The sequence below is a fragment of the Chrysemys picta genome, chromosome 17 (assembly GCF_011386835.1).
Source record: "Chrysemys picta bellii isolate R12L10 chromosome 17, ASM1138683v2, whole genome shotgun sequence".
Classification (NCBI taxonomy): Eukaryota; Metazoa; Chordata; order Testudines; family Emydidae; genus Chrysemys; species Chrysemys picta.
This window is the reverse complement of record NC_088807.1, coordinates 8578738-8605471: the sequence shown is the minus strand read 5'-3', so window position 1 is coordinate 8605471 and position 26734 is coordinate 8578738. Positions and strand designations below refer to the sequence as shown.

The 26734-nt window shown below is 52.2% G+C and overlaps 1 protein-coding gene across 1 annotated transcript; it reads right to left on the bottom strand.

Annotated features, from left to right (window-relative positions):
• Positions 1–578: 578 nt before the first annotated feature.
• Positions 579–26281, bottom strand: LOC101952481 (deleted in malignant brain tumors 1 protein-like). The gene is made up of 9 exons (XM_065571827.1): positions 25927–26281; positions 19016–19042; positions 16778–17107; positions 15960–16352; positions 9800–10129; positions 7651–7980; positions 2616–2945; positions 1342–1439; positions 579–632 (listed from the first exon to the last, which is right to left on the bottom strand). Exons 1-9 carry the CDS (start codon positions 26045–26047, stop codon positions 579–581), a joined length of 2013 nt encoding a protein of 670 aa, XP_065427899.1. The 5' UTR covers positions 26048–26281.
• Positions 26282–26734: the final 453 nt, after the last annotated feature.

Sequence of the window (26734 nt, the reverse complement as noted above, 5' to 3'; positions counted from 1 at the left end):
ACTTAAATCCTACTTTCTGTATTTAATAAAATCGCTTTTTACTTATTAATTAACCCAGAGTACGTGTTAATACCTGGGGGGGGGCAAACAGCTGTGCATCTCTCTCTATCAGTGTTATAGAGGGTGAACAATTTATGAGTTTATGTAAAGCTTATACAGGGTAAAATGGATTTATTTGGGTTTAGACCCCATTGGGAGTTGGGCATCTGAGCATTATAGATAAGAACACTTCTGTAACCTGCTTTCAGTTAAATCTGCAGCTTTAGGACAAGTAATTCAGACCCTGTGTCTGGGTTGGAGCAGACGGGCATCTCTGGCTCAGCAAGACAGAGTGCTGGGGTCCCAAGCTGGCAGGGAAAGCAGGAGCAGAGGTAGTCTTGGCACATCAGTTGGCAGCTCCCAAGAGCTAACCCGTCACAGAAACTCCCGAAGTGTGGAAGTGAAGCTTGTCACCCGTGCCATGGCAATTCCTTCGGCTGAGCCAATCAGCAAATAGAAAAAAGCACAGCTGTGGAGACAGCCTATATTCACTGTCTGGGCCTAGTGGGGGCCTAAGAATTTACAAAGATAAAGGACCCTCAGCACAAGCCTCCGAAGAGAGACCTCCTCTGGGAAGAGACAATGGCCTCTACCTAGAAAGAAAGAGGAGAGGGTACAAGAGCTCCCTTTCACTCAGGAGGCGGCTGACAGCATTTCTGTCAGTAACAGGAGATCACAGCCAGGCCTGAAGTAAAAATCTGGAAGGACTGTGGGGTGAGTATTGCTCTACCAGACAGAAAAGTATCTCATTCAATGCATCTAGGCTGTAGTCAACGTGTTATAATTTTATTGGCCATGAAACCATTTCTTTCCAACCCTTCTCCTTGCTACCCCTCAAATCTCTACATTCTGTGAAATCACTTGTCCTTGGTGTGACTATGAAGGGATCTAGAGCTGTGTGTTGATTGGGGCAGAGATGGGAGGAGGAGCTGGTCGAAGCACGGGTCACTTGCTGGAGGATTCTCTCCACCTTGAACTCTTTAACCCACAAGTTGAGGACTTCAATAGGTCAAACATAGGTCAGGGGTTTGTTACAGGAGTGGGTGGGTCAGATTCTGTGACCTACGTTGTGCAGGAGGTCAGACTAGACGATCATAATGGTCCCTTCTGACCTTAAAGTCTATGAGTCTATGAGCCTATATGCACAATAGCTCACCAAAGGTGGCATGTGAGCTCTCTACCAAGTGCCAGCAGCCCACTGGTCAACCTAACGGGGACAAGATGTTTGTATGGGCCATAGCTGAAGAGAGATGTAAAATATAGAATATGAGGCTCCAGAAGTGTTAAAGTGAAGCTTGTCACCTGCGCCATGGCAATCCCTTTGGCTGAGCCAATCAGCACATAGAACAATGCACAGCCATGGAAACAGGCTGTATTCACTGCCTGGGCCCAGTGGGGGCCTGAGAATTTACAAAGACCAAGGACTCTTAGCACAAGTCTCCGAAGAGAGACCTCCTCTGGGAAGAGACAATGGTCTGTACCTACAAAGAAAGAGGAGAGGGGACAAGAGTTCCCTTTCACCCAGGAGGCAGCTGACAGCATTTCTGTCAGGAACAGGAGATCACAGCCAAGCCTGGAGTAAAACCCGGGAAGGACTGTGGGGTGAGCGTTGCTCTACCAGACAGAAAAGTATCTTGTTCAATGAGTCTAGGCTCTAGTCAGCGTGGTATGATTTTATTGGCCATGGAACCATTTCTTTCCAACCCTTCTCCTTGCTACCCCTCGAATCGCTACACTCTGTGAAATCACTTGTCCTTGCTGTGACTATAGAATCATAGAATATCAGGGTTGGAAGGGACCTCAGGAGGTCATCTAGTCCAACCCCGTGCTCAAAGCAGCACCAATCATAACTAAATCATCCCAGTCAGGGCTTTGTCAAGCCTGACTTTAAAAACTCCTAAGGATGCAGATTCCAACACCTCCCTAGGTAACCCATTCCAGTGCTTCACCACCCTCCTAGTGAAAAAGATTTTCCTAATATCCAACCTAAACCTCCCCCACTGCAACTTGAGACCATGACTCCTTGTTCTGTCATCTGGTACCACTGAGAACAGTCTAGATCCAAATCTAGAAGGGATCTAGAGCTGTGTGTTGATTAGGGCAGAGATGGCAGGTGGAGCTGGTCACCTTGGGACCCTGTTCCTTTGGGAGCAGCAGATCTGTGACTGCTGTGAATGCCCAACGGGACAGGGACCGGGCACTGCAGAGGGACGCTCGGAGGGCTGAGGGGTCAAGTGTGTCTATTGCCGACCTCGACAGCGGTCACCCCCTCCCCAAGGCCTAGAGGGGCCTTTGGCTTGTGTGGCCTTTGGCCAAGGGAGTCAGGGAGTTGCCCCCCAGCGGGCACAGACACCTCAAGGTAGGGGCCCATGACACCGCATTGGGGCATTAGGGCCAGCACAACTGCAAACCGAGAGCGCCCCCTACTGACACCCCCCTACCTGCAGCACAGGCCCTTAGCACTATGCTGGGGCACTGGGGTCAGCGCTGACTCAGACAGGAGAGCTGGGTCTGTGCTGAAAGCTTCCCGGCTTGATCCCTGCACCACCCAGAGTGATGTGATGGATGCAAGTTACCTGAGCACAAAACACCGGCATCTTCTCCATGGGTACAGTCATTCTCTCCCCAAGGCCGAGCCCTGCAGTCAGAGAGGGCAACTTCTGTTCCTGTGCAGTTGACAGTATCCAGCCAGATACGGTCTAACCCTCGCCCAAATCGAGCCCCTCCTGGGGCTGATAACGCCGTCCCACAGCCCAGCTGCCTGCACACGACTCCAGCATCCTGTAAGTCCCAGTTGTCATCACACACGGTTCCCCACTGCTGGTTGTGAAGCACCTCGACCCTCCCAGCGCAGCGACTCCTGCTGTTCACCAGTCGGATCTGAGACACTTCTGAGATGCCAGCGCCTGCAAACACGCAAGGGAATAAACACTCAGGGAGGTTTCTGTGCATCTGATATCTCCTGTTGCTGGGGAACGAAGCGCCTCCCACCGACAGGTCTGACTGGTCTCTGCACACAGCAACTGCCAATCAAGGGCTCCCCACCACTAACCAGCGTAATCACTTGGGCAGTGTTGAAGTTTGCCCACTCCCCTCCCAGCCAGCTGTCACCTAGCTATGCTGTCACCTAATTAGGCAGAATGGACAGGAGTTTGACCTACTTCTCCCACTAGAGCACTTGACTTATGAGGAGAGGCTGAGGGAACTGGGATTGTTTAGTCTGCAGAAGAGAAGAATGAGGAGGGATTTGATAGCTGCTTTCAACTACCTGAAACGGGGTTCCAAAAAGGATGGATCTAGACTGTTCTCAGTGGTACCAGATGACAGAACAAGGAGTAATGGTCTCAAGTTGCAGTGGGGGAGGTTTAGGGTGGATATTAGGAAAATCTTTTTCACTAGGAGGGTGGTAAAGCACTAGAATGGGTTACCTAGGGAGGTGATGGAATCTCCTTCCTTAGAGGTTTTTAAAGTCAGGCTTGACAAAGCCTTGGCTGGGATGATTTAATTGGGAATTGGTCCTGCTTTGAGTAGGGGGTTGGACTAGATGACCTCCTGAGGTCCCTTCCAACCCTGATATTCTATGATTCTATGATTATTAAAAGATCACCCCCTGCACTGCTGGCAGGAACCTCCTGGGGAGCAGATTTACATGCTCACTTCTGGCGCTGGTATTCGCTCCAGTGCGATACTGTGCAGTGATGTGGGGCAGACACTGGCATTAGCATCTTGGTGAATGGGAGCTGAACACAGTCACCTGTGTCATTAGTGGTTGCCTTACCTGACATCAAAATCCAATTTACATGTGTTGGCTCCATATCTCCCTGAAAACGTCACCCAGAGTCCATCCCCCTTAGAACTGCCTGGAGCGCAGAGACGCTGGCAGGAACCTGCTGCGCACCAGGCTGACAATGGTTCCGACCAGGGCAGAGGCAATGCACACTTCCTACAAGCAGATCGGCCCCCTCCTGAAGCAAACACCTGCCCCTGCGGTTCCTCCTCACTAGCCACGACTGACTTGGCAACATTGTTTTATGGCAGCCATTGCTGCACTCATCTCTAGTGCTCCCAGCCCAGTACCAGTCTCAGATGAATGATGACAGAGCTGGGCTGACAGCTGTGTCCTCACTCAGGGGCAGCAACTCTGGGATACAGAGACTGCCATGTTGATGGATTTTCAGAAGCCCTAACATGTATCTGCCCCTTTACAAATTGGGACGCAGATCCTGGGCTAGGCTTAATGGGCCACTGACTGGACTGGCTGGAGGAATTGCTGCAATGCAGAAATTTGGCTTAGCCTGATCTTCTCAGTGTGCCTCTGGGGCAGCAGTACAGATAGTCACATGTGGTGGAGCAGAGCCCTGTTAGAAAACTGGACCTTGAGAATGCACAGTCAGATGGCGGAACAAGCTGGAGCAAGGATGGGCAAACTACGGCCCACGGGCTGGAACCGGCCCGTCAGGGCTTTGGATCCAGCCCATGGGATTGCCATCCCCATAGCGCCGGGGGCCCTGCGCCTCTACTGGTAGTGGCCAGCACCACGTCCCTGCAGCCCCTGGGGGCGGTGTGGGGGACAGATGGCTCCACGCGCTGCCCTCGCCTGTAGGCACCGACCTCCCCGCAGCTCCCATTGTCCAGGAACGGGGAATCATGGCCAATGGGAGCATCGGAGGAGGTACACGCAGCTGAGGTCAGCACACGCAGCCCTCTGCCCTCCCCCAGGGGCCGCAGGGACTTGCTGCCAGCCACTTCCGGGAGCAGCGCGACATGGCGCGGAGTCAGGGCAAGCAGGGAGCCTGCCGTGGCTCTGGTGCGCGCCGCTGACATCCCAGAGTCACTACAGATAAGTGCCCCCAGCCGGAGCCAGCACCCTCAACCCCCATCTCACCCTGCCTGCACCCCAACCCCCTGCCACACCTCGCACCCTCCTGCACCCAACCCCCTTCTCTGAGCCCCCTGCCGCACCTCGCAGCCCTCCTGCACCCCAACCCCCTACCCTCAGCCCCCTGCCACACCCCGCAGCCCTCCTGCACCCCAGCACCCTCGCCCAAGCCCCCTCTGCACCCGCACACCTCCTGCACCCCAACTCCCTGCGCTAAGCCCCTCGTATGCCCCACACCCCTCCTGCACCCGAACCCACTGCCCTGAGCCCCCTGTTATACTTCGCACCCCTCCCGCACCCAACCCCCTGCCCCAGCCCTGCATTCATGGCCCATCCAGATGTGTCCCTCAGGCCAAAAAGTTTGCCCACCCCTGATTCTATGATTCTATGATCCATTGGAGTCTTTTCGGTATAAGTGATCACTAGAGCTGAAATCACCTGCTGTGAGACAGTGTTTCTACCCAGCCTGCTTCAGCACTGAGATTTCCCCACTAAGAGCTGACAGTCACTGAGAGCTGGGTGGAGCTTCAAGAGAGCGACCTGCAGAGGTCACAGTAGAGTGACAGGGGGTGGCAGAAGGTGAGGGCCAGCAGAGTGGTGAGTGGCTGGCAGGGCAGCTGCCACCAGAGCAAGCACCCAGACAGCAGAGTGAGCCAGGCACTCTCCTCCCCACCCCCACACTCAGGTGCACACAGGTGCACCTCTGAACTCTGGTCTTCACTAACCAAGGACAACCACTGTGAGTGGGGTGCGGTGCAGGGAGAAGGGAACAGCACCTTAAAGGAACTTTTGGTTGCTGGACTCAAGAACCTGAGGCAAAAGACACTGACCAAAATACTCTGGGGTAGGTGTTTTTCTCATGGTTTTGTTTATAAATCCTATTTGTAGTGTTTTCCCAAGTTAATGCTGGGGTCCTTCCATCCTTTTATTCAAAAGTTTCTTTTCTGCACTGAGACTCTGGGCTTGCAAGAGGGGAAGCTTTACCTCGTAGAAGCACCCAGGGGGTGGTGTGTAATTGTCCCAGGTTACTGGGTGGATGCTCAAGCTAATCTGTGTTATATTGCTGGAAAGGAACCCAGCCCTAGTCGCTTCCGACACCACTGGCAGAAGGGTTGCATAGATATCGACTTGTGACATACACAAAAGAAGAAGACTCCCCCCACTGACATGCAGCCACTTCTGGGGTAGGACAGGGCAGCTGAGAAACAGGACAGGGAAATATGTAAGCTGTGTAGGACAGAAAGTGAGGAAGAATTGTGTCTCCTGTGTCCAGCTCTTGGAGAAGTTACAACTTCAGGACTAATTTCCTGAAATGCAAATCCACTGGAACACAGTGATTGGGAACCAGTCTCTTGAGAAATTGGCCCTGGATTTTTCCTTTGAGTGAGCGGCTGCAGGCTCCATTGACAGCAAATCCAACTAGTGGAATCTGCAGTTCCCCAGGTCCCTATTGTTCCGCAGAGGAGTCTGGCCCAGAGATAACTAGATGCCAACTGGCAGAGGGCACAGGGATGCCTAGAGTTATACGGGGATCCCCTGGGTGAGCTATATGCACAATAGCTCACCAGAGGTGGTATGTCAGGTCTCTACCAAGAGACAGCAGCCCACTGGTCACCTTAATGGGGGCACAATGTTTGGATGGGACATAGTTGAAAAGAGATGTAAAATGTGGAATATGAGGCTCCAGAAGTGTTGAAGTGAAGCTTGTCACCTGTGCCATGGCAATCCCTTCGGCTGAGCCAGTCAGCAAATAGAAAAAAGCACAGCCGGAGACACACAGCCGTGGAGACAGGCTATATTCACTGTCTGTGCATCTCTCTCTATCAGTGTTATAGAGGGCGAACAATTTATGAGTTTACCCTGTATAAGCTTTATACAGGGTAAAATGGATTTATTTAGGTTTAGACCCCATTGGGAGTTGGGCATCTGAGCATTATAGATAAGAACGCTTCTGTAACCTGCTTTCAGTTAAGTCTGCAGCTTTAGGTCAAGTAATTCAGACCCTGGGTCTGGGTTGGAGCAGACGGGCATGTCTGCTCAGCAAGACAGGGTGCTGGGGTCCCGAGCTGACAGGGAAAACAGAGGCAGAGGTAGTCTTGGCACATCAGTTGGCAGCTCCCAAGAGCTAACTCGTCACAGACACTGCAGAAGTGTGGAAGTGAAGCTTGTCACCAATCAGTCTCTTGTCAGTGTGGCCATGGAACAATTTCTTTCCAACCCTTCTCCTTCCTACCTCTCAACTCTCTACACTCTGTGAAATCACTTGTTGATTGGGGCAGAGATGGGAGGATCAGCTGGTGACCTTGGGATCCTGTTCCTTTGGGAGCAGCAGATCTGTGACTGCTGTGAATGCCCAGAGAGAGAAGGATTGGGTGCTGCAGGGGGATGCTCGGAGGGCCAAGGTGTGAAGTGTGCCTATTGCCAACCCCGAGAGAGGTCACCCCCCTCCCCAAGGCCTGTGTGGCATCTGGCCGAGGGAGTCGGGGAGCTGTCCGCCAGCGGGAACAGACAAGGCTTCCTCATGCTAGGGTAACATGGCACCGCACTGGGGCATTAGGGCCAGAACAACTGCAAAGGGAGAACGCCCCCTACTGACACCCCTCTACCTGCAGTACAGGCCCTTAGCACCATGCTGGGGCAGTGCTGACTCAGACAGGAGAGCTGGGTCTCTCCTGAAAGCTTCCCAGCCCCTTCCCTGCACCACCCACAGTGATGTGATGGATGCAAGTTACCTGAGCACACAACACCGGCATCTTTTCTGTGGTTACAGGTATTCTCTCCCCAATTGTGAGCCCTGCAATCGGAGAGGGCAACTTCTGTCCCTGCGCAGTTGACGTCATCTAGCCAGATACGGTCTGACCCTCGCCCAAATCGAGCCCCTCTTGGGGCTGATAACGCCGTCCCACAGCCCAACTGCCTGCACACGACTCCAGCATCCTGTAAGTCCCAGCTGTCATCACACACGGTTCCCCACTGCTGGTTGTGAAGCACCTCGACCCTCCCAGCGCAGTGACTCCTGCTGTTCACCAGTCGGATCTGAGCCACTTCTGAGCTGCCAGCGTCTGCAAACACCCAAGGGAATAAACACTCAGGGAGATTCCTGTGCATCTGATCTCTCATGTCTCTGGGGAACATAGTTCCTCCTGCCGATGGGTCTGACCGGTCTCTGTACACAGCAACTGCCTGTCAAGGGCTCCCCACCCAGACCAGGCTAATCACTTGGGCAATGTTGAAGTTTGTCCACTCCCCTCCCAGCCAGCTCTCACCTAGTTAGGCAGACTGGACGGCAGTCTGACCTACTGCTCCCACTAGAGCACTTAAAAAGATCACCCCCCGCACTGCTGGCAGGAACCTCCTGGGGAGCAGATTTACACCCTCACTCCTTGCGCTGGTATTCGCTTCAGTGGGATACTGTGCAGTGCTGCGGGGCAGACGCTGGCATAAACATCTTGGTGATTGGGAGCTGAACACAGTCACCCGTGTCATTGGTGGTTGCCTTAGCCTGACATCAGCATCGAATTTACATGCGTTGGCTCCATAGCTCCCTGAAAACCTCACCCAGAGTCCATCCCCCTTAGAACTGCCTGGAGCGCAGGGACGCCTGGCAGGAACCTGCTGCGCACCAGGCTGACAATGGTTCCGACCAGGGCAGAGGCAATGCACACTCCCTACAAGCAGATCGGCCCCCTCCTGAAGCGAACACCTGCCCCTGCGGTTCCTCCTGACTTGCCACGACTGACTTGGCAACATCGTTTTGTGGCAGCAATTGCTGGACTCATGTCTAGTACTGCCAGCCCAGTACCAGTCTCAGATGAATGATGACAGAGCTGGGCTGACAGCTGTGTGGTCACACAGAGGCAGCAACTCTGGGATAGAGAGACTGGCGTGCTGATGGATTTTCAGAAGCCCTAACTTGCATTTACAACCTGTGACGCAGATCCTGGGCTAGGCTTAGTGGGCCCCTGACTGGATTGGCCACAGGGACTGCTGCAATGCAGAAACGTGGCTTAGCCTGATCTTCTCAGTGTGCCTGTGGGGCAGCAATACAGACAGTCACATGTGGTGGAGGAGAGCCCCGTTAGAAGACTGGACCTTGAGGATGCACAGTCAGATGGCTGAACAAGCTAGAGGTAAGCAAGGTCGGAATGAGCTCTCCCCTGACAGCTCTGTGAAATCACTTGTCCTTGGTATCACTATGAAGGGATCTAGAGCTGTGTCTTAAATCAGGCAGAGATGGGAGGTGGAGCTGGTCACCTTGGTACCCTGTTCCTTTGGGTGTATCAGACCTGTGACTACTCTGAATGCCCAGGAGGACAGGATCTGGGTACTGCAGGAGGACCCTCGGAGGGCGGAGGGGTGAAGTGTGCCTATTGCCAACCCGGAGAGAGGTCACCCCCCAACACAAGGCCTAGAGGGCACGGCTTGTGTGGCCTGTGGCCGAGGGAGTCGGAGAGCCGCCCCCCCCAGCGGGCACAGACAAGGCTTCCTCATACTAGGGGGCCATGGCACCGCACCGGGGTATTAGGGCCAGCACAACTGTAAAGGGAGACGCCCCTTACTGACACCCCTCTACCTGCAGCACAGGCCCTAGCACTGCACTAGGGCACTGGGGCCAGCACTGAGTTCCAGGGGAGAGCGTGAGTGTCCCCTACTGAGCCCTCACACCGCTCCCTGCAGCATAGGCCCATAGAACCACACAGGGGAATTGGGGTCAGCACAGACTGAGAGGAGAGCGCTCCCTACTGGAACCGCCATATTGCTCCCTGAAGCACAGGCCCCAAGCACCATGCTGGGGTCAGCACTAGCTGTGAGGGTACAATGTCCTGTAAGGAGCTTCCCACCCTGCTCCCTGCAACACGCACGGTGGTAGATGAGAGTTACCTGAGCACACAACACCGGCATCTTCTCCATGGTTACAGTTATTCTCTCCCCAAGGCCGAGCCCTGCATACGGTGAGGGCAGCTTCTGTCCCTGCGCAGTTGACGTCATCCAGCCAGATAGGGTCTGATCCTCGCCCAAATCGAGCCCCTCCTGGGGCTGATAACGCCGTCCCACAGCCCAACTGCCTGCACACAACTCCAGCATCAGTTATGTCCCAGCTGTCATCACACACGGTTCCCCACTGCTGGTTGTGAAGCACCTCGACCCTCCCAGCGCAGCGACTCCTGCTGTTCACCAGTCGGATTTGAGCCACTTCTGAGCTGCCAGCGTCTGCAAACATCCAAGGGAATAAACACTCAGGGAGGTTCCTGTGCATCTGATCACTAGTGTCACTGGTGAACGTAGGGCCTCCCACTGATGGGTCTGAACAGCCTCTGCAACAGCCTGTTAGGGGTTCTCTCCCTGTCAACTAATCGCAGTTAACTCACGCGATTAACTCAAAAAATTGTGATTAAAAAAATTTATCACGATTAATCGCAGTTTTAATCGCACTGTTAAACAATAGAATACTAATTGAAATTTCTTGAATATTTTGGATGTTTGTCTATGTTTTCAAATATATTGATTTCAGTTACAACACAGAATACAATGTGTACAGTTCTCACTTTATATTATTACAGTTGAAGTTGTTTTATCCGGCACGTTGGGAGAACAGGGGGTGCAGGTAAATGAAAAATGCCGGTTAACTAAGAGGCAGGGAGTTTGGGTGCGGGAGGGAGTGCGGGGCTGGGGGTTGGGGTACGGGAGAGGGTGTGGATCAGGGGCTCTGGGAGGAAGTTTGCGTGAGGGAGGGGGCTCGGGGCAGGCAGCTCGGGTGCAGTATGGGGTGCACGGTGCCGGATCCTGGGGCTACTCACCTCGGGCAGCTCTCCGCAAGTGGCAACTTGTCTCGGCTGCTCCTAGGGGGAGGAGGGGCAGGCAGCTTCGCGCACTCCCTCCTTTCGCAGGCGCCGCCCCCGCAGCTCCCATTGGCCATAGTTCCCAGCCAATGGGAGCTGTGCAGACAGCACTGGGTGGAGGCAGCATGCAGAGCCGCCTGACGCGCCTCTGGTTAGGAGTAGCCGGAGCCTGGGACAGGTCGCCGCTTGAGGAGAGCCATCCAAGCTGAGCGGCCCCCGGATCCTACACCCTGCACCCACTCCCACCTACTAAGTCCCCTCCCACACCCAAGTCCCTGTCAGAGCCAACGCTTCACACCCCGTCCTGTATCCCAACACCCTGCTGGCCCCGCACCAACCAGACTATAAAGCGGCATTTCAATGAAGATCAGAAATGTGGATATATAGAGCTTTCCGGTTGATGAAGTGCCGGAAAATAAAGATTTTTCAGTATTTTCAGGACAATTTCCTGGTGCAAGTGCTGGAGGAACCAACTAGGGGCAAAGCTTTTCTTGACCTGCTGCTCACAAACAGGGAAGAACTAGTAGGGGAAGCAAAAGTGGATGGGAACCTGGGAGGCAGTGACCATGAGATGGTCGAGTTCAGGATCCTGACACAAGGAAGAAAGGAGAGCAGCAGAATACGGACCCTGGACTTCAGAAAAGCAGACTTTGACTCCCTCAGGGAACAGATGGGCAGGATCCCCTGGGAGAATAACATGAAGGGCAAAGGGGTCCAGGAGAGCTGGCTGTATTTTAAAGAATCCTTATTGCGGTTGCAGGAACAAACCATCCCGATGTGTAGAAAGAATAGTAAATATGGCAGGCGACCAGCTTGGCTAAACAGTGAAATCCTTGCTCATCTTAAACGCAAAAAAGAGGCTTATAAGGAGTGGAAGATTGGACAAATGACCAGGGAGGAGTATAAAAATATTGCTCAGGCGTGCAGGAGTGAAATCAGGAAGGCCAAATCACACTTGGAGTTGCAGTTAGCAAGAGATGTTAAGAGTAACAAGAAGGGTTTCTTCAGGTATGTTAGCAACAAGAAGAAAATCAAGGAAAGTGTGGGCCCCTTACTGAATGAGGGAGGCAACCTAGTGACCGAGGATGTGGAAAAAGCTAATGTACTCAATGATTTTTTTGCCTCTGTCTTCACGAACAAGGTCAGCTCCCAGATTGCTGCACTGGGCAGTACAGCATGGGGAGAAGGTGACCAACCCTCTGTGGAGAAAGAAGTGGTTCGGGACTATTTAGAAAAACTGGACGTGCACAAGTCCATGGGGCCGGATGCGCTGCATCCGAGGGTGCTAAAGGAGTTGGCGGGTGAGATTGCAGAGCCATTAGCCATTATTTTTGAAAACTCATGGCGATCGGGGGAGGTCCCAGATGACTGGAAAAAGGCTAATGTAGTGCCCATCTTTAAAAAAGGGAAGAAGGAGGATCCGGGGAACAACAGGCCAGTCAGCCTCACCTCAGTCCCTGGAAAAATCATGGAGCAGGTCCTCAAGGAATCAATTATGAAACATTTAGAGGAGAGGAAAGTGATCAGGAACAGTCAGCATAGATTCACGAAGGGGAAGTCGTGCCTGACTAACCTAATTGCCTTCTATGATGAGATAACTGGCTCTGTGGATGAGGGGAAAGCAGTGGATGTGTTATTTCTTGACTTTAGCAAAGCTTTTGATACTGTCTCCCACAGTATTCTTGCCACCAAGTTAAAGAAGTATGGGCTGGATGAATGGACTGTAAGGTGGATAGAAAGCTAGCTAAATCGTTGGGCTCAACGGGTAGTGATCAATGGCTCCATGTCTAGTTGGCAGCCGGTTTCAAGTGGAGTGCCCCAAGGGTCGGTCCTGGGGCCGGTTTTGTTTAATATCTTTATTAATGATCTGGAGGATGGTGTGGACTGCACTCTCAGCAAGTTTGCAGATGACACGAAACTAGGAGGTGTGGTAGATACACTAGAGGGTAGGGATCGGATACAGAGGGACCTAGACAAATTAGAGGATTGGGCAGAAAAAAACCTGATGAGGTTCAACAAGGACAAGTGCAGAGTCCTGCACTTAGGACAGAAGAATCCCATGCACTGCTACAGACTAGGGACCGAATGGCTAGGTAGCAGTTCTGCTGAAAAGGACCTAGGGGTCACAGTGGACGAGAAGCTGGATATGAGTCAACAGTGTGCTCTTGTTGCCAAGAAGGCTAACGGCATTTTGGGCTGTATAAGTAGGGGCATTGCCAGCAGATCGAGGAACGTGATCGTTCCCCTTTATTCGACATTGGTGAGGCCTCATCTGGAATACTGTGTCCAGTTTTGGTCCCCACACTACAAGAAGGATGTGGAAAAATTGGAAAGAGTCCAGCGGAGGGCAACAAAAATGATTAGGGGTCTGGAGCACATGACTTATGAGGAGAGGCTGAGAGAACTGGGATTGTTTAGTCTCCAGAAGAGAAGAATGAGGGGGGATTTGATAGCAGCCTTCAACTACCTGAAGGGGGGTTCCAAAGAGGATGGAGCTCGGCTGTTCTCAGTGGTGGCAGATGACAGAACAAGGAGCAATGGTCTCAAGTTGCAGTGGGGGAGGTCCAGGTTGGATATCAGGAAAAACTATTTCACTAGGAGGGTGGTGAAACACTGGAATGCGTTACCTAGGGAGGTGGTGGAGTCTCCTTCCTTGGAGGTTTTTAAGGCCCGGCTTGACAAAGCCCTGGCTGGGATGATTTAGCTGGGAATTGGTCCTGCTTTGAGCAGGGGGTTGGACTAGATGACCTCTTGAGGTCCCTTCCAACTCTGATATTCTATGATTCTATGATTCTATGATTTTGGATTACAAATATTAGCACTGTAAAAGTGGTAAAAGAAATAGTATTTTGCAATTCACCTAATTCAAATACTGTAGTACAATCTCTTTATTGTAAATGAGCAACTTACAAATGTAGATTTTTTTCATTACATAACTGCACTCTTTAAAAAAAAAAACAATGTAAAACTTAGAGCCTACACACATCCTCTCAGTCTTACTTCTTGTTCAGGCAATCATTCAGACAAACAAGTTTGTTTACACTTACGGGCGATAACGCTGCCTGCTTCTTATCTGCCATGTCACCCGAAAGTGAGAAGAGGCGTTCGCATGGCACTTTTCCAGGTAGCATTGCAAGGTATTTACGTGCCAGATATGCTAAACTTTCACGTGCCCCTTCATGCTTCGGACACCATTCCAGACGACATGCCTCCATGCTGATGATGCTCGTTAAAAAAGTAATGTGTTGATTTCATTTGTGACTGAAATCCTTGGGGGAGAATTGTGTATCTCCTGCTATGTATTTTACCTGCATTCTGCCATATCTTTCATGTTACAGTAGTGTCTGACGATGACTCAGCACATGTTGTTCGTTTTAAGAACACTTTCACTGCAAATTTCACAAAACACAAAGAAGGTACCAATGTGACATATCTAAAGTTAGCTACAGCACTTGACCCAAGGTTTAAGAATATGAAGTGCCTTCCAAAACCTGAGAGGGACGAGGGGTGGCACATGCTTCCAGAAGTCTTAAAAGTGCAACATTCCAATATGGAAATTACAGAAGCTGAACCACCAAAAAAGAAAATCAACTTTCTGTTGGTTGCATGTGACTCAGATGATGAAAATGAACATTTGTCAGTATGCACTGCTTTGGATTGTTATCGAGCAGAACCCATCATCAGCATGGACGAATGTTCTCTGGAATGGTGGTCGAAGCATGAAGAGACATAAGAATTTTTAGTGCATCTGGCACATAAATATGTTGCTACACCAACTACAACAGTGCCCTGTGAATGCCTGTTGTCACTTCCAGGTAACATTGTAAACAAGAAGCAAGCAGCATTCTCTCCTGCAAATGTAAACAAACTTGTCTGTCTGAGTGATTGGCTGAACGAGATGTAGGACTCAGTGGACTTGTACGATCTCAAATTTTACATTCTTTTATTGTTGATTGCAGTTATTCTTTGTAAATCATTCTATATTTGTAAGATCAATTTTCCAGATAAAGAGATTGCACTACAGTACTTGTATGACGTGAATTGAAAAAACTATTTCTTTTGTTTCTTTTTTACAGTGAAAACATTTGTAATCAAAAATAAATATAAAGTGAGCACTGTACACTTTGTATTCTGTGTTGTAACTGAAATCAATATATTTGAAAATGTAGAAAAAATCCCCAAAAATTGAAATATAATTGAAATATTATTGTGTAAAGGGCGATTAATTGTGCGATTAATCATGATTAACTTTTTATCTAATGATTAATCATGATTTTTTTTAATAACTTGACAGCCCTACTCCCCACCACTACCATGCAGCCACCTGTGGGGTGGAACAGGGTAGACGAGAGACAGGGCACAGAAACTCATGGGCTGTGTAGGAGAGGAAGTGAGGAAGAACCCTGTCTCCAGTCACAGCAGTGGGGCATATTCCAGGTTCAGGGGTAATTAGCTGAGATGGAAATCACCCGGAGTGATGGGGATAGGAACTCCACACTTCATAAAGGGATCCCTGAGAGGCTGCAGGATCCATTCAACTCCAAATCCCACAAATGGGATCTACGGTTACCCAGCACCCCATTGTGCTGTAGCAGAGCAGGGGGATCAGAGCGATCAGCAACGGGAAGGGTCATAGAATCATAAAATATTAGGGTTGGAAGAGACCTCAGGAGGTCATCTAGTCCAATGCCCTGCTCAATGCATTATCAATCCCAACTAAATCAACCCAGCCAAGGGTTTATCAAGCCGGGCGTTAAAAACCTCTAAGGGTGGAGATTCCATCACCTCCATAGTTAACCCACTCCACTCATTCACCACAGAGGCACCACAGCGGGTGCTTAACCACAGATGGTCTCTCACAGAGACACACGTATTGCTCCCTGCAGCGCAGGCCCTATGTGGTGTGCTGGGGCACTGGCCCAGCATTGACTTCTAGGGGAGAGCGCCCCCTGCTGAGCCCCCATCCCGCTCCCTGCAGCACAGGCATGTGGAACTGTGTGGGGGAAATGGGGTCAGCGCTGACACTACGGGAAGAGTGACACTTACTGTGACAGTGAACCTGCTCCCTGCAGTACAGGCCCTTAGCACCATGCTGGGGCACTGGGGTCAGCGCTGATTCAGACAGGAGAGCTGGGTCTGTGCTGAAAGCTTCCCATCCCGATCCCTACAGCACCCACAGTGACGTGATGGATGCAAGTTACCTGAGCACACAACACCGGCATCTTCTCCGTGGTTACAGTTATTCTGTCCCCAAGGCCGAGCCCTGCAATCGAAGAGGGCAGCTTCTGTCCCTGCGCAGTTGACGTCATCCAGCCAGATACGGTCTGACCCTTGCCCAAATCGAGCCCCTCCTGGGGCTAATAACGCCGTCCCACAGCCCAACTGCCTGCACACAACTCCGGCATCCTGTAAGTCCCAGCTGTCATCACACACGGTTCCCCACTGCTGGTTGTGAAGCACCTCGACCCTCCCAGCGCAGCGACTCGAGCTGTTCACCAGTCGGAGCGGAGCCACTTCTGAAATGCCAGAGTCTGCAAACACCCCAAGGGAATAAACACTCAGGGAGGTTCCTGTGCATCTGATCTCTCGTGTTGCTGGGGAACGTAGCGCCTCCCACCGACAGATCTAACCGGTCTCTGCACACAGCCACTGCCTGTCGAGGTCTCCCCACCACTGACCAGGCTAATCACTTGGGCAATGTTGAAGTTTGTCCACCCCTCTCCCAGCCAGCTGTCACCTAGTCATCTGGGCCAGCACTGACTTCATGGGGAGTGCATGACCGTCCTCTACTGAGCCCCCACACTGCTCCCTGCACCACAGACCCATAGAAGCTCACAGGGGAATTAGGGTCAGCACAGACTGAGAGGAGAGCGCTCCCTAGTGGAATCGCCATATTGCTCCCTGAAGCACGGGCGCCAGGCACCATGTTGGGGTCAGCAGTGACTGTGAGGGGACAATGCCCTTTAATGAGCTTCCCACTCTGCTCCCTGCAACACGCACAGTGGTAGATGAAGGTTACCTGAGCACACAACACCGGCATCTTCTCCGTGGTTACAGTTATTCTCTCCCCAAGGCCGAGCCCTGCAATCAGAGAGGGCAGCTTCTGTTCCTGCACAGTTGACGTCATCGAGCCAGATACGGTCTGATCCTCGCCCAAATCGAGCCCCTCCTGGGGCTGATAACGCCGTCCCACAGCCCAGCTGCCTGCACACAACTCCAGCATCATTTATGTCCCAGCTGTCATCACACACAGTTCCCCACCGATGGTTGTGAAGCACCTCGACTCTCCCAGAGCAGCGACTCGGGCCATTCGCCAGTCGGAGCTGAGTTAGTTCTGGGATGCCTGAGTCTGCAAATACCCCAAGGGAATAAACACTCAGGGATGGGCTAGAGGAAAGGAATATGGGGCTTTTCCCCTATTGTTTTTTCTGGCTTCCATTCAGTCCCTGTGTGGCAGACTGGTGGGCTCAGGGGGGCTGAGAAAAGGACACTGGGGGGTTCCTCTCTGGAGGTCACCAGCTCTGATCCAGCCCCAGGCATGGGGGAATGGCTGACTCATGGGATGGAGAATGGGACACAGGGTCTTTCCCTCCAGGAGAAGCCGGCTCCAGTACAGTCTGTGCGAGGGGAATGAGCTGACGCTGTATGTTGGGAGAAGGAGACCTGCGGCTTTTCCCCTGGATGGCACCAGTTCCCGTTTGGCCCCAGCTCAGGCAGGGGCAGTGGCTGGTGTGGGGGGCACGGGCACTGGGCTTTCACATCTGAGGCCCTGGGTCCAAGCTGGTAGTGAGTGGAAGTCGCAGCCATTGCAGCTCTCTGATGCCCAAAATGTGAAATGAGCTGCTGGGGTAAATTCCCCTCCATGACAGGACAGGTGTGTGCAGCCCAGCCCAGCCCTCAGTCTGAGCGGCTCCCAGCCGAGGGGCAAAGAGCGTAATTGGTCAGGAGACTGAACTGCCCTTTGCCCCTGCCTGGGCTCCCTCCCTGTCTGCGCCCCGATGACCCTGCCTGACTGGAGCCAACAGCAGCTATTCCATAGGGCTGTAGTTCTGCTCCTCCAAAGTCTCCATTGGCCCTGACCGGGCTCCTCTATATTCCACAGCGTCCAGAACAACAGGGCTGGTGCCGTGCTGAACTGAGCACCCTCCTGTGGTGACAGCACCTCGGCAGCTCAGCTCGTCGTACCCCACCCCCACCTTCCGCAGGTCCCAGCTAGCATCACAGCACCCCAGTGTAAGGCTAGGTCTACACTATGTGTGGGGGGGGTCGACCTAAGATACGCAACTTCAGCTACGTGAATAGCGTAGCTGAAGTTGTGTATTTTAGGTTGACTTACCTGGCTGTGAGGACGGCGGCGAGTCGACCGCTGCCGCTCCGCCGTCAACTCCGCTTCCGCCTCTTGCCACGGTGGATTTCTGGGGTCAACGGCAGAGCGATCGGGGATCGATTTTATCGTGTCTTCACTAGACGCGATAAGTCGATCCCCAATAGATCGATTGCTACCCGCCGGAGACATGCCCTAGGTAAACAGCACCTCCACTTGCCCTTTGCAGGGGTGGGGCCACTCACCAGCCACAGCCAGGGATAAGCTGTAACAGCTCTAACAATAACTAAAGGCAAAAATATCTGTTGGGGCAGATCATACCCCAGGGTAAATCTGGAGTCACCCCAGACTGACGCGGCTCAGCCAGCCGCTGCCAGAGCCCAAATTTCAATTGGCCTTATTATAGAATACCAGGGTTAGAAGGGACCTCAGGAGGTCATCTAGTCCAACCCCCTGCTCAGGGCAGGACCAATCCCCAGACAGAGTTTTGCCCCAGATCCCTAAACGGCCCCTTCAAGTATAGAACTCACAACCCTGGGTTTAACAAACCAATGCTCAAACCACTGAGCTAGCCCTCCTCATCCCTAGCCTTACAGGGCAAGAGTGAGCCCCTGAGACACTGAATGAAAGGAGCATTTCCACAGGTACCCAACAGCCAGGATGCCCTGTGCTCTGCTCACTCTGCCACACAGCCCACCTTGTTAACAATTCATTTGGGGGGGGGAACTGAGGAAGTGATGGGCTGAGACCATGGAGTAAGTCTGGAGGAGGCAGGATTTGAACCCCTGTCTCCAGTCCTACACTTGAACGACTAGATTAAATAACCTTAACTCTGCCCTTCCTCGCCCCAATTTATGAGAGAGCTGCACACTGCAGCATGCACCCCGCACATACGGACAGACCCCCGCACCCTCTGCCTATGTTTGTATTTACCTGCCATGGGGAATCCTGTCATGGAAGCTGAAAGAAAGCAAAGAGATGAGGTAAGTCTCTGTCTCCATGGCTGGTCACCTTGGGGATCTCCAAACACTGGCTGATATAAGCAGTGGCCTGAGTGAGCTCTCCCCTGCCATCTTTTGATGCACTGAGAGAAAAGACTCATCTGCATGTTGTATTTCAGTGACCTCTCTACTGCCTCTCAGGGAGGTGGATTGACCCTCCTGCCCCTCCTGTCGGCGTCAGTCGCATCTACACAGAAGCACTGTAGCTGCAGAGCTGCCACTGGGCCACTGTAATGTTTCCAGTGCAGAAGAGCCCTAAGTAGCCAGCAAAAGACAAGACCTGGTGAGCGACATCAGAACCAATGACACTGCACCAGCCCTTCCAAACCAAGCCACCTCCTTTCACACTGCCTGCTTCGGTGAAGGACCCCACACCCTGCTCCCCTCCAGCCTCGCTTCCCCCTGACCTGGAGTGTGACAGCCCCACACTCTGTGTAATGGAGTGCTAAACTGTATTATACTGCTCAGCCACTAGGTGGCGATGTGTGTAAAATACCTTTTTTAAAACTAACCTCAGCCATATCTGGCAGAGAATTAAAGGACCATGGTGTGTAAAAACAAGCTCTGAGACCAGTCCGTGTCTGGTACAGAAGAACACGACGGTGTCTGGAGTAAACTACGAATAGAAATAGAAGGAACAAAGCTACAAAGGTTGCAGGATCTCATCACCATGACCACTCCGCAGTGCCCCAGAGAACTTCAGCTTTCACAAGCTTCACCATGGACAGACTGGAAACAAGATTTCACATTGCTGTCAAGCTGCACAAAGAAACTGGAGAGACGCAGGTATCTTCTTTAGTGTCGGCTACGGGAAGCTGGCAGAGCATATCTTTAAATCCTTTGACTTTACTGAAGACAGTCACAAAGGTGACTATGAAAGGGGTCTGGCTATGTTCGATGCATACTTTATACCTCAGAGAAACACAGCTTATGGAAGAGCTTGTTTTCACCAGAGAACTCAAAAACTAGGGGAAAGTTTTGAATGTTTTATGAGAGTGCCGCATAGATAGGCTGAAAACTGTGATTTGGGGAACGCAAAGTTTGAAAATATCACAGACAAGCTGGTTATTGGGTTAACAGATAAAATCCTTTCACAGCAGCTACAACTGAAGAGAGATTTAACTCTAGCCACAACTATTCAAATAGCAAACCAGTCTGAATTAGTCAAATGACAGAACAAAAGACAGGAACAACTTGAAAAACATGAAACTAGCTTAGGCAATGTCTACACTAGCACTTGCTGCAGTATAACTTACGTCACTCAGGGGTCAGAAAAAGCCACCCCCGAGCGATGTAAGTTACACCAACCTAAGCACCACTGTGGACAGCACTATGTGGGTGGAAGAAGCTCTCCCGACCGACATAGCTACCGCCACTCACGGGGCTGGAGTAGTTAAGCCAACTGGAGAGCTCTCCCTTCAGCTCAGAGTGGTTACATTAGAGAGCTTACAGCAGCACCACTGCATCGCTGCAGCTCCACCGCTGTAAACTCTCTAGTGTAGCTGTAGTCTTAGAAGGTTTAAACAGATGCTAGAGTGTTAAAGCTTATTATCATAATACTCCTGAAGCCAGGAGAGAGAACACCCAGGCTAAGAGGGACAAATCCCGGCCTACATACACAATGGCTTAACCCCTGAGAGAGAGTGGACCCCCGAGAAGGGCTGTTGCCCTGAAGGGGATTCCGCCCAGGGACCGTACAGAGCCAAGAGAAAGTACCAGTCCTGTGAGTCCGTGACATCCTTCCTCTTATGGGACCTCACAGCTGCCCATAAGACCTCAGGACTGAACCTGAATGCTGGAGACTATGGCAAAGGGCTTCCAAATTGTTCCTTCACCACAGTACCTCCTTCCCAGCTTCTCCTCTTACCCATGTCGGGGCCATCTGCATGCTGGAGTGCTCCCATCCAGCTACTAGATAGATTCCCAATGAGTAACATTCCCCTAACTGGGGTAGTAGCTGTATCCACCTCTAAGCTATTAAAAAGGGCACACACACAAAACTCCAACTCAAATACAACAGATTTATCTCTCTCAGGAACAGCCCGAAACTGGGAGAAAACTTGTTAGCAGGCTACAGAATACACTAAGCAGCTGAAAGGTTTTAAAATATACTAAACAAATCGTCACACTGAGGACTACACGCAGATGGGAAGCATACTGAACTATTTACTCTGTGTGTACACATACAAACCAACACACTTTCAGCAGTAACAGTCTATTCTCGGGGTGCTGAAATTTGTCTCTTTGGTTTGCTAGCCCCAGAAACGGGTGTGATGAGAGCGATGTCCCATCCCCCAGGTTATGGCTTCCCTCAACTTTCCACACAAATTACCGCAGCAGTGTCCAGACCCCATTTTTTTCTCTTTTTGTGCTAGCCCCACATCTTCTCTCCCAAGAGAGAGCACAGTGGGTCACTAGATCTTGTTCCCCAGTAGCTTTCATGAGTGATGAAGACCCACCTCCCACACCGGTGAATGCCCCAGCTGAGTACACACCAGGGCAGCAGGCTGCTCAGCCCCTGAGGCCAAGGGTCAACTGAAAAGGAGAGAAATCGAGAAAAGAAAAACCCGTCCTCCTCTGAGCCACGGACTCCACTGCGAGGTGGGGTTCCCTTTATCCAGGCCGTGCACGGCTAATGCAGGGGCCTAGCCTCAGGACCAGGTCAGAGAAGTCTCTGCAGAGCTGGCTGCTATCATCAGCCTGGCCCAGGGGCTGGTGGAAATTCCCCAGACCGGGGTAGTCATGGCTCCCTGCAGTGTGGGTCTCAGGATGGGGGGATAGGAGGGGCTGTTTCTGGGCTCTCCCTGCTGCCCACTCATTCCCCTCGCTGAGTCTCTGCCTGTCTCCTGCTCCCGCATAGCGAGGTCTTGAGCCCCCAGGTTCCCCCCGCAGCCCCTGTCTCTGCTGCTGGGTTCTGTCATTCCACGGGGCTCTGCCAGGCTGGGCCTGTCACCATGTCACCATGTCACAGCATGGCCCTGTCCCCTCACCAACCCTCATCCCACCCCCTCAGAAAACCTCGTCCCACCCCCCACCCTCCTCATTGAACCTCGCCCCACTCACCACTCCTCACCCCGCCTCCTGACTGATCCTGGCCCTGCCGCCCCACTGCCTCTCACCCCACTCGCCAGCACTTATCCCATTCACAGGCCCCACTCCCCTCACCAACCCTCACCCTGCCCTTCTCACTGACCCTGGCCTGGCCCCCCCCACGGACTCTCGCCCTGCCCCCCTAGCTGACCCTGACTCCACTCCCCTCAGTGACCCTATCCCTGTCCCCTCACACTGACACTCACCCTGCCTGCCTCACTGACCATCGCCCTGCCCTCCGACCAACCCTGACCCCACCCCCTCACCAACCCTGGCCAGGCCCTACACGGACTCTCGCCCTGCCCTCCTCACCAACTCTCACCCTGGGCCCTGCCCTGGCCTCTCATCGACCCTTACCCCTACCGCTTGCTGGCCCCACCCTCTCAATGTCCCTGGCCCCGCCCCTCACCATCCCTGGCCCCGTCCCCTTACTGACCCTCGTCCCACTTGCTGGCCCCAGCCCTGCCCCCTTGCTTACTCCAGCCCTGCCCCACTCACCAGCTCCCACATATGTGGCTGGGTCTTTAGTCAGCCCCACCCACAGTCTCACACGGCTTTTCTCCCCCTGGCTCTGCCCCCAGCTCCTCCCCGTGGGCTGCTCTCGCTGTCTCCTTCCCCAGGATGCATGGAGGCTGGGACCTGACCTGGGTTCCCAATCAGACTGACTTGGGGCACTGGCTACTATCCATTGGCCCTAGTCTGGAGTTCTGTGATTGGCCAGAGGCCCTCTCAGTCCCAGGATCCAACTGCTCATTGACCCCTCCAGTCTCTCCTGTCATGGGGAGAGGGCAGCCAAACAACCCACGCAGTGCCAGTGAGGGCAGCCAGCCTCTTCACGACAGACATGTTTACAAGAGCAATAACTCAGTTTGAGACTTCCCGGGTCTGGAACCCAGTGACCATGTTCACCTCAAATTGTATGGAGAAAAAGCATAGACAGCTCCAGCTGTCATCAAGGAAAAGAATTCAGCACCCAGATCACAGTGGCCAAGACCAACTGGAGGGAGTTCAACAGAAACCATCCACAGAGCAAACCCAACAGACGGCGGATGCTGAATGAGAAGATGACATCTCAAGGATTCCAGAACAACCCCAGTCAGTCGTTGTAACGGTGCACTCTGCAATTCACACCCCCGCAGCTGGCTCTGTGAGCAGTGTAGACATGACTGGGGAGTGTGCATCCTTCCAAAAATGGGGGAAATTGGGTTTGAAAATAGGAGCACTGGAATTTGAGCAAGAAGCCAGGATCGTGGGTGAGCTGATAATCGGTTTGGATTTCACTGAGGCTAATAAGTACACAATGAATCAATGTAATACGTTCATTCTAGTGAACGAATTCTTCACCAGACTCGGGACCCCAGCAGTGCTGCTCTCAGATCAAGGGAGAAATTTTGAATGCAAAGTGTTTCTGCAGCTTTGTGAGATTCCAGGGGCTCCACAAACCTGCCCCAGCCCCGTACACCCAGCACAGTCTGATAGGATGATAGAAAGTTTCAGTCTGACTCGCAGGTTTTACAGATTCATAGATTCCTAGGTCAAAAAGGACCACTGTGATCATCTAGTCTGAGTCCTGTATAGCACAGGCCAGAGACCTGCCCTGAAATAACTCCTAGAATGTTTAGAAAAACATCCAATCTTGAGTTAACAGTTGTCAAAAATGATGAAGAATCCACCATGATCCTTGGTAAATGCCTCATTCCAGCCTGAATTTGTCTAGCTTCAGCTCCAGCCATTGGATCCTGTTCCTCCTTTCTCTGCTAGATTGAAGAGCCCATTATGAAATACTTGTTCCCCATGTAAATACTTACAGACTGTGATCAAGTCACCCCTTAACCTTCTCTTTGTTAAGATAAACAGATTAAGTAGGTTTTCTAGTCCTTTACTTATTCTCATGGCTCTTCTCAGAGCCCTCTCCAACTCATCAACATCTTTCTTGAACTGGGGACACCAGAACTGGACACAGGATTCCAGCATTGATCACACCAGTGCCAAATGCGGAGGCAAAATAAACTATCTGCTTCTACTAGAGATTCCCCTGTTTGTGCATCACAGGATCACAGCAGCTCTTTTGGCCACAGTGTCTCACTGGGAGCTTGTGTTCAGCTGATTATCCACTGTGACCCCCAAATCTTTTTCAGAGGCACTGCGTCCCAGGAGAGAGTTCACCATGTAAGTATGGCCCATGTTCTTGGTCCCTAGATTTATACATTTGCATGTCGCTGTATTAAAATGTATATTGTTTGCTTGCACCCAGTTTACCAAGCATCCAGATCTCTCAACCTATCCTCTTCATTATTTACACTCCCCCAACTGTGTCATCTGCAAACTTTCTCAGTGATGAGCTCTTCTTTCAGTGTCCAGCGACAGAGCCATCGTCTCTGTATTTGGGCTTACAAAGTGGGTTGCTGGCCCTCTGGAAATGCTGGTGGATGCTGAGAGGGAGCTGAGATTTGTAATGTTAATTTGTCTTTGTTCTCCAGGTTCTGTCAGTGTCGGCCTGAGTCTGAGAAGGGCTGTGTCTGGGGACAGCACATTTCATGTCTGACTGCGAGCCCAGCAGGGCAATGTCTGTCTCTGGTTGTGCGTTGTACAGCACCAAGCACAGTGGCAGTGCTGAGGGGCACCGGGCTGGGAGTGATAAGACCAGGGCTCCATTCCCAACTACTGCTATCACATCCCCTCTCTGTGTCCCTATACCCCTCTCTATCCTCTCCATTTAGATTGAGCTCTTGAGCGCAGAGACTGCCTGTCGCCCTGTCAGTGCAGAGCCCAGCACCACAGGGCCTTGAGCTCGGCCTACAGTGCTGCCGTAACATGAATTCTTGTGTTTGCATAACAAATATTAGTTAATATTTAATAATATTTAATATATTTAATAGTTTAGTTAAGAAATGGAGCCTCAAACACTGAACAAACACGGTAAGAGCAGGACAGGAGTTAGGTCATTCAGGGAATCCTGTGTGCAGTTCTGGTCACCTGCACACAGGACAGATGGATTCAGACGGGACCAGGTGCAGAGAAGGGCTGCTAGGGTGGTTGGCGGATGGAGGCTGGTCGTACGAGAGGAGCCTGGAAGAGCTTGGCTGGTTTAGCTGGCACAGCACAGGCTGAGCAGGGATCTGATTGCGCTGTATGAATCCATCGGGGGAACGCTGGGGAGGGAGAAGAGCTACTGAAGCCAAAGGACAGTGTTGGCCCAAGAAGAAATGGGGATAAACTGTCCAGGAGTCACCTTAGGCTGGAAATGAGAAGAAGGTTCCGGAACAGCCTCCTAACGGGTGAGGGGAGAACGCGCTAACTCACGTGAAGATGGAGCTTGATAAGTGTGTGACTGGGATTCTATAACGTGCCCTTCCAGCCCTGTGTCCCGTGTTCCTAAAGAGACCGGCCAAGGGCGGCTGGGAAACACCTCCAGGATTCAGAGACATGCCAGTTTCTTTTTACTCTTTTAACACCTAACAAAAGTTACATTAATTGTATTGTAAAATTGTACATGCAGCTAGATAGATCCTGGTACCCCCTACTCTAACCGCTAGACTCCACTCCCTTTCCCAAGGCAGCAATAGACCCCAGAAGTCTTGGCTCCCGGCCCCTCTCCTCTAACCACAAGACCCCACTCCCCTTCCCAGGAATAGACCCCAGGAGTCCTGGCTCCCAGGACACAGCTATGCCGTGTCTGATGGGTGGGGCTGGAGAATCTCAGGGTGCCCCCAGGGCTATTCAAAGCCAGAGCAAAGGGAAAAGGCCACTCACCCCAAAGCCAGACCAGGAGGATGGGGATCTTTGTCTTCCCGGCTCCAGCGCAGGCAGCCGAGCTCCTGCCAAGGGGGTGCCCAGCTGGGAGCAGGAGGCACCCGGGAAACCCCATATTCATAGCACACGCCTTGTGGGGCAGCGTGGCCAGCGGTTAGGGCAGGCGGTCGTCCTTATGAGAGAGGCAGGCTGAGCTCGATGTGACAGTCACAGGCTGGGAGGCTGGGGAGATGGGGCAGGCACCCAAGGGGGCAGGCACCCAAGGGGGCAGGAGGTGTGACAGACCTCTCACTGCAGAGACCCCTCTCTCTATGTCCCCCCTGAAGTGACCCAGTGGGTGTGTGCGACTGAGCCCACAGAGAAGTGACCCTCATGCTCTGCGCTGTGACTTTATTTATATCATTGGATTGTGAAATAAGCATTCCCGGAACATGCTGAGCAAACAATCCCCTCTTGGAACAGCTGATTATGGGACACATGGGGCGGAGGGGCTGTTCCTGGAGCTGGTTCACAGGGAGTAAGCAGAACTGATCTATGGCGGCCTGGTGGACACGGGACAGGCGCACGGGTGTGACTGCGCCTGCGAGTGCGAGGATCAGCCGTGCAGTTAAAGCGACGCTGCGGGCTATGTGGATGCCCTTACTCCTGTTGAACAAGGCTGAGGCTTGGTTTGATCTACACCTAAAGCTTAGGTCGACCCAACTACACCTGTATTCCCCACTCTATTGTCCAGCAAGGGCACCCAGTGAAGGCTCCAGCTCCCCAGCTGTCATCTCCCTTGTCTCCCTCCCTCCTGACTGGGGTGTTT

Bases quoted from the DNA above. Each gene is read 5' to 3' on its own strand.
- LOC101952481 (XM_065571827.1), bottom strand. From the start codon at position 26,047: ATGAATATGGGGTTTCCCGGGTGCCTCCTGCTCCCAGCTGGGCACCCC. The intron at 16,353-16,777 runs GTAACCTTCATC...TACGTTCCCCAG, and splicing joins TGCCGGTGTTGTGTGCTCAG to CAACACGAGAGATCAGATGC. The intron at 1,440-2,615 runs GTAACTTGCATC...GTAAATTCTCAG, and splicing joins TGCCGGTGTTTTGTGCTCAG to GCCCCCACTGGGCCCAGGCA.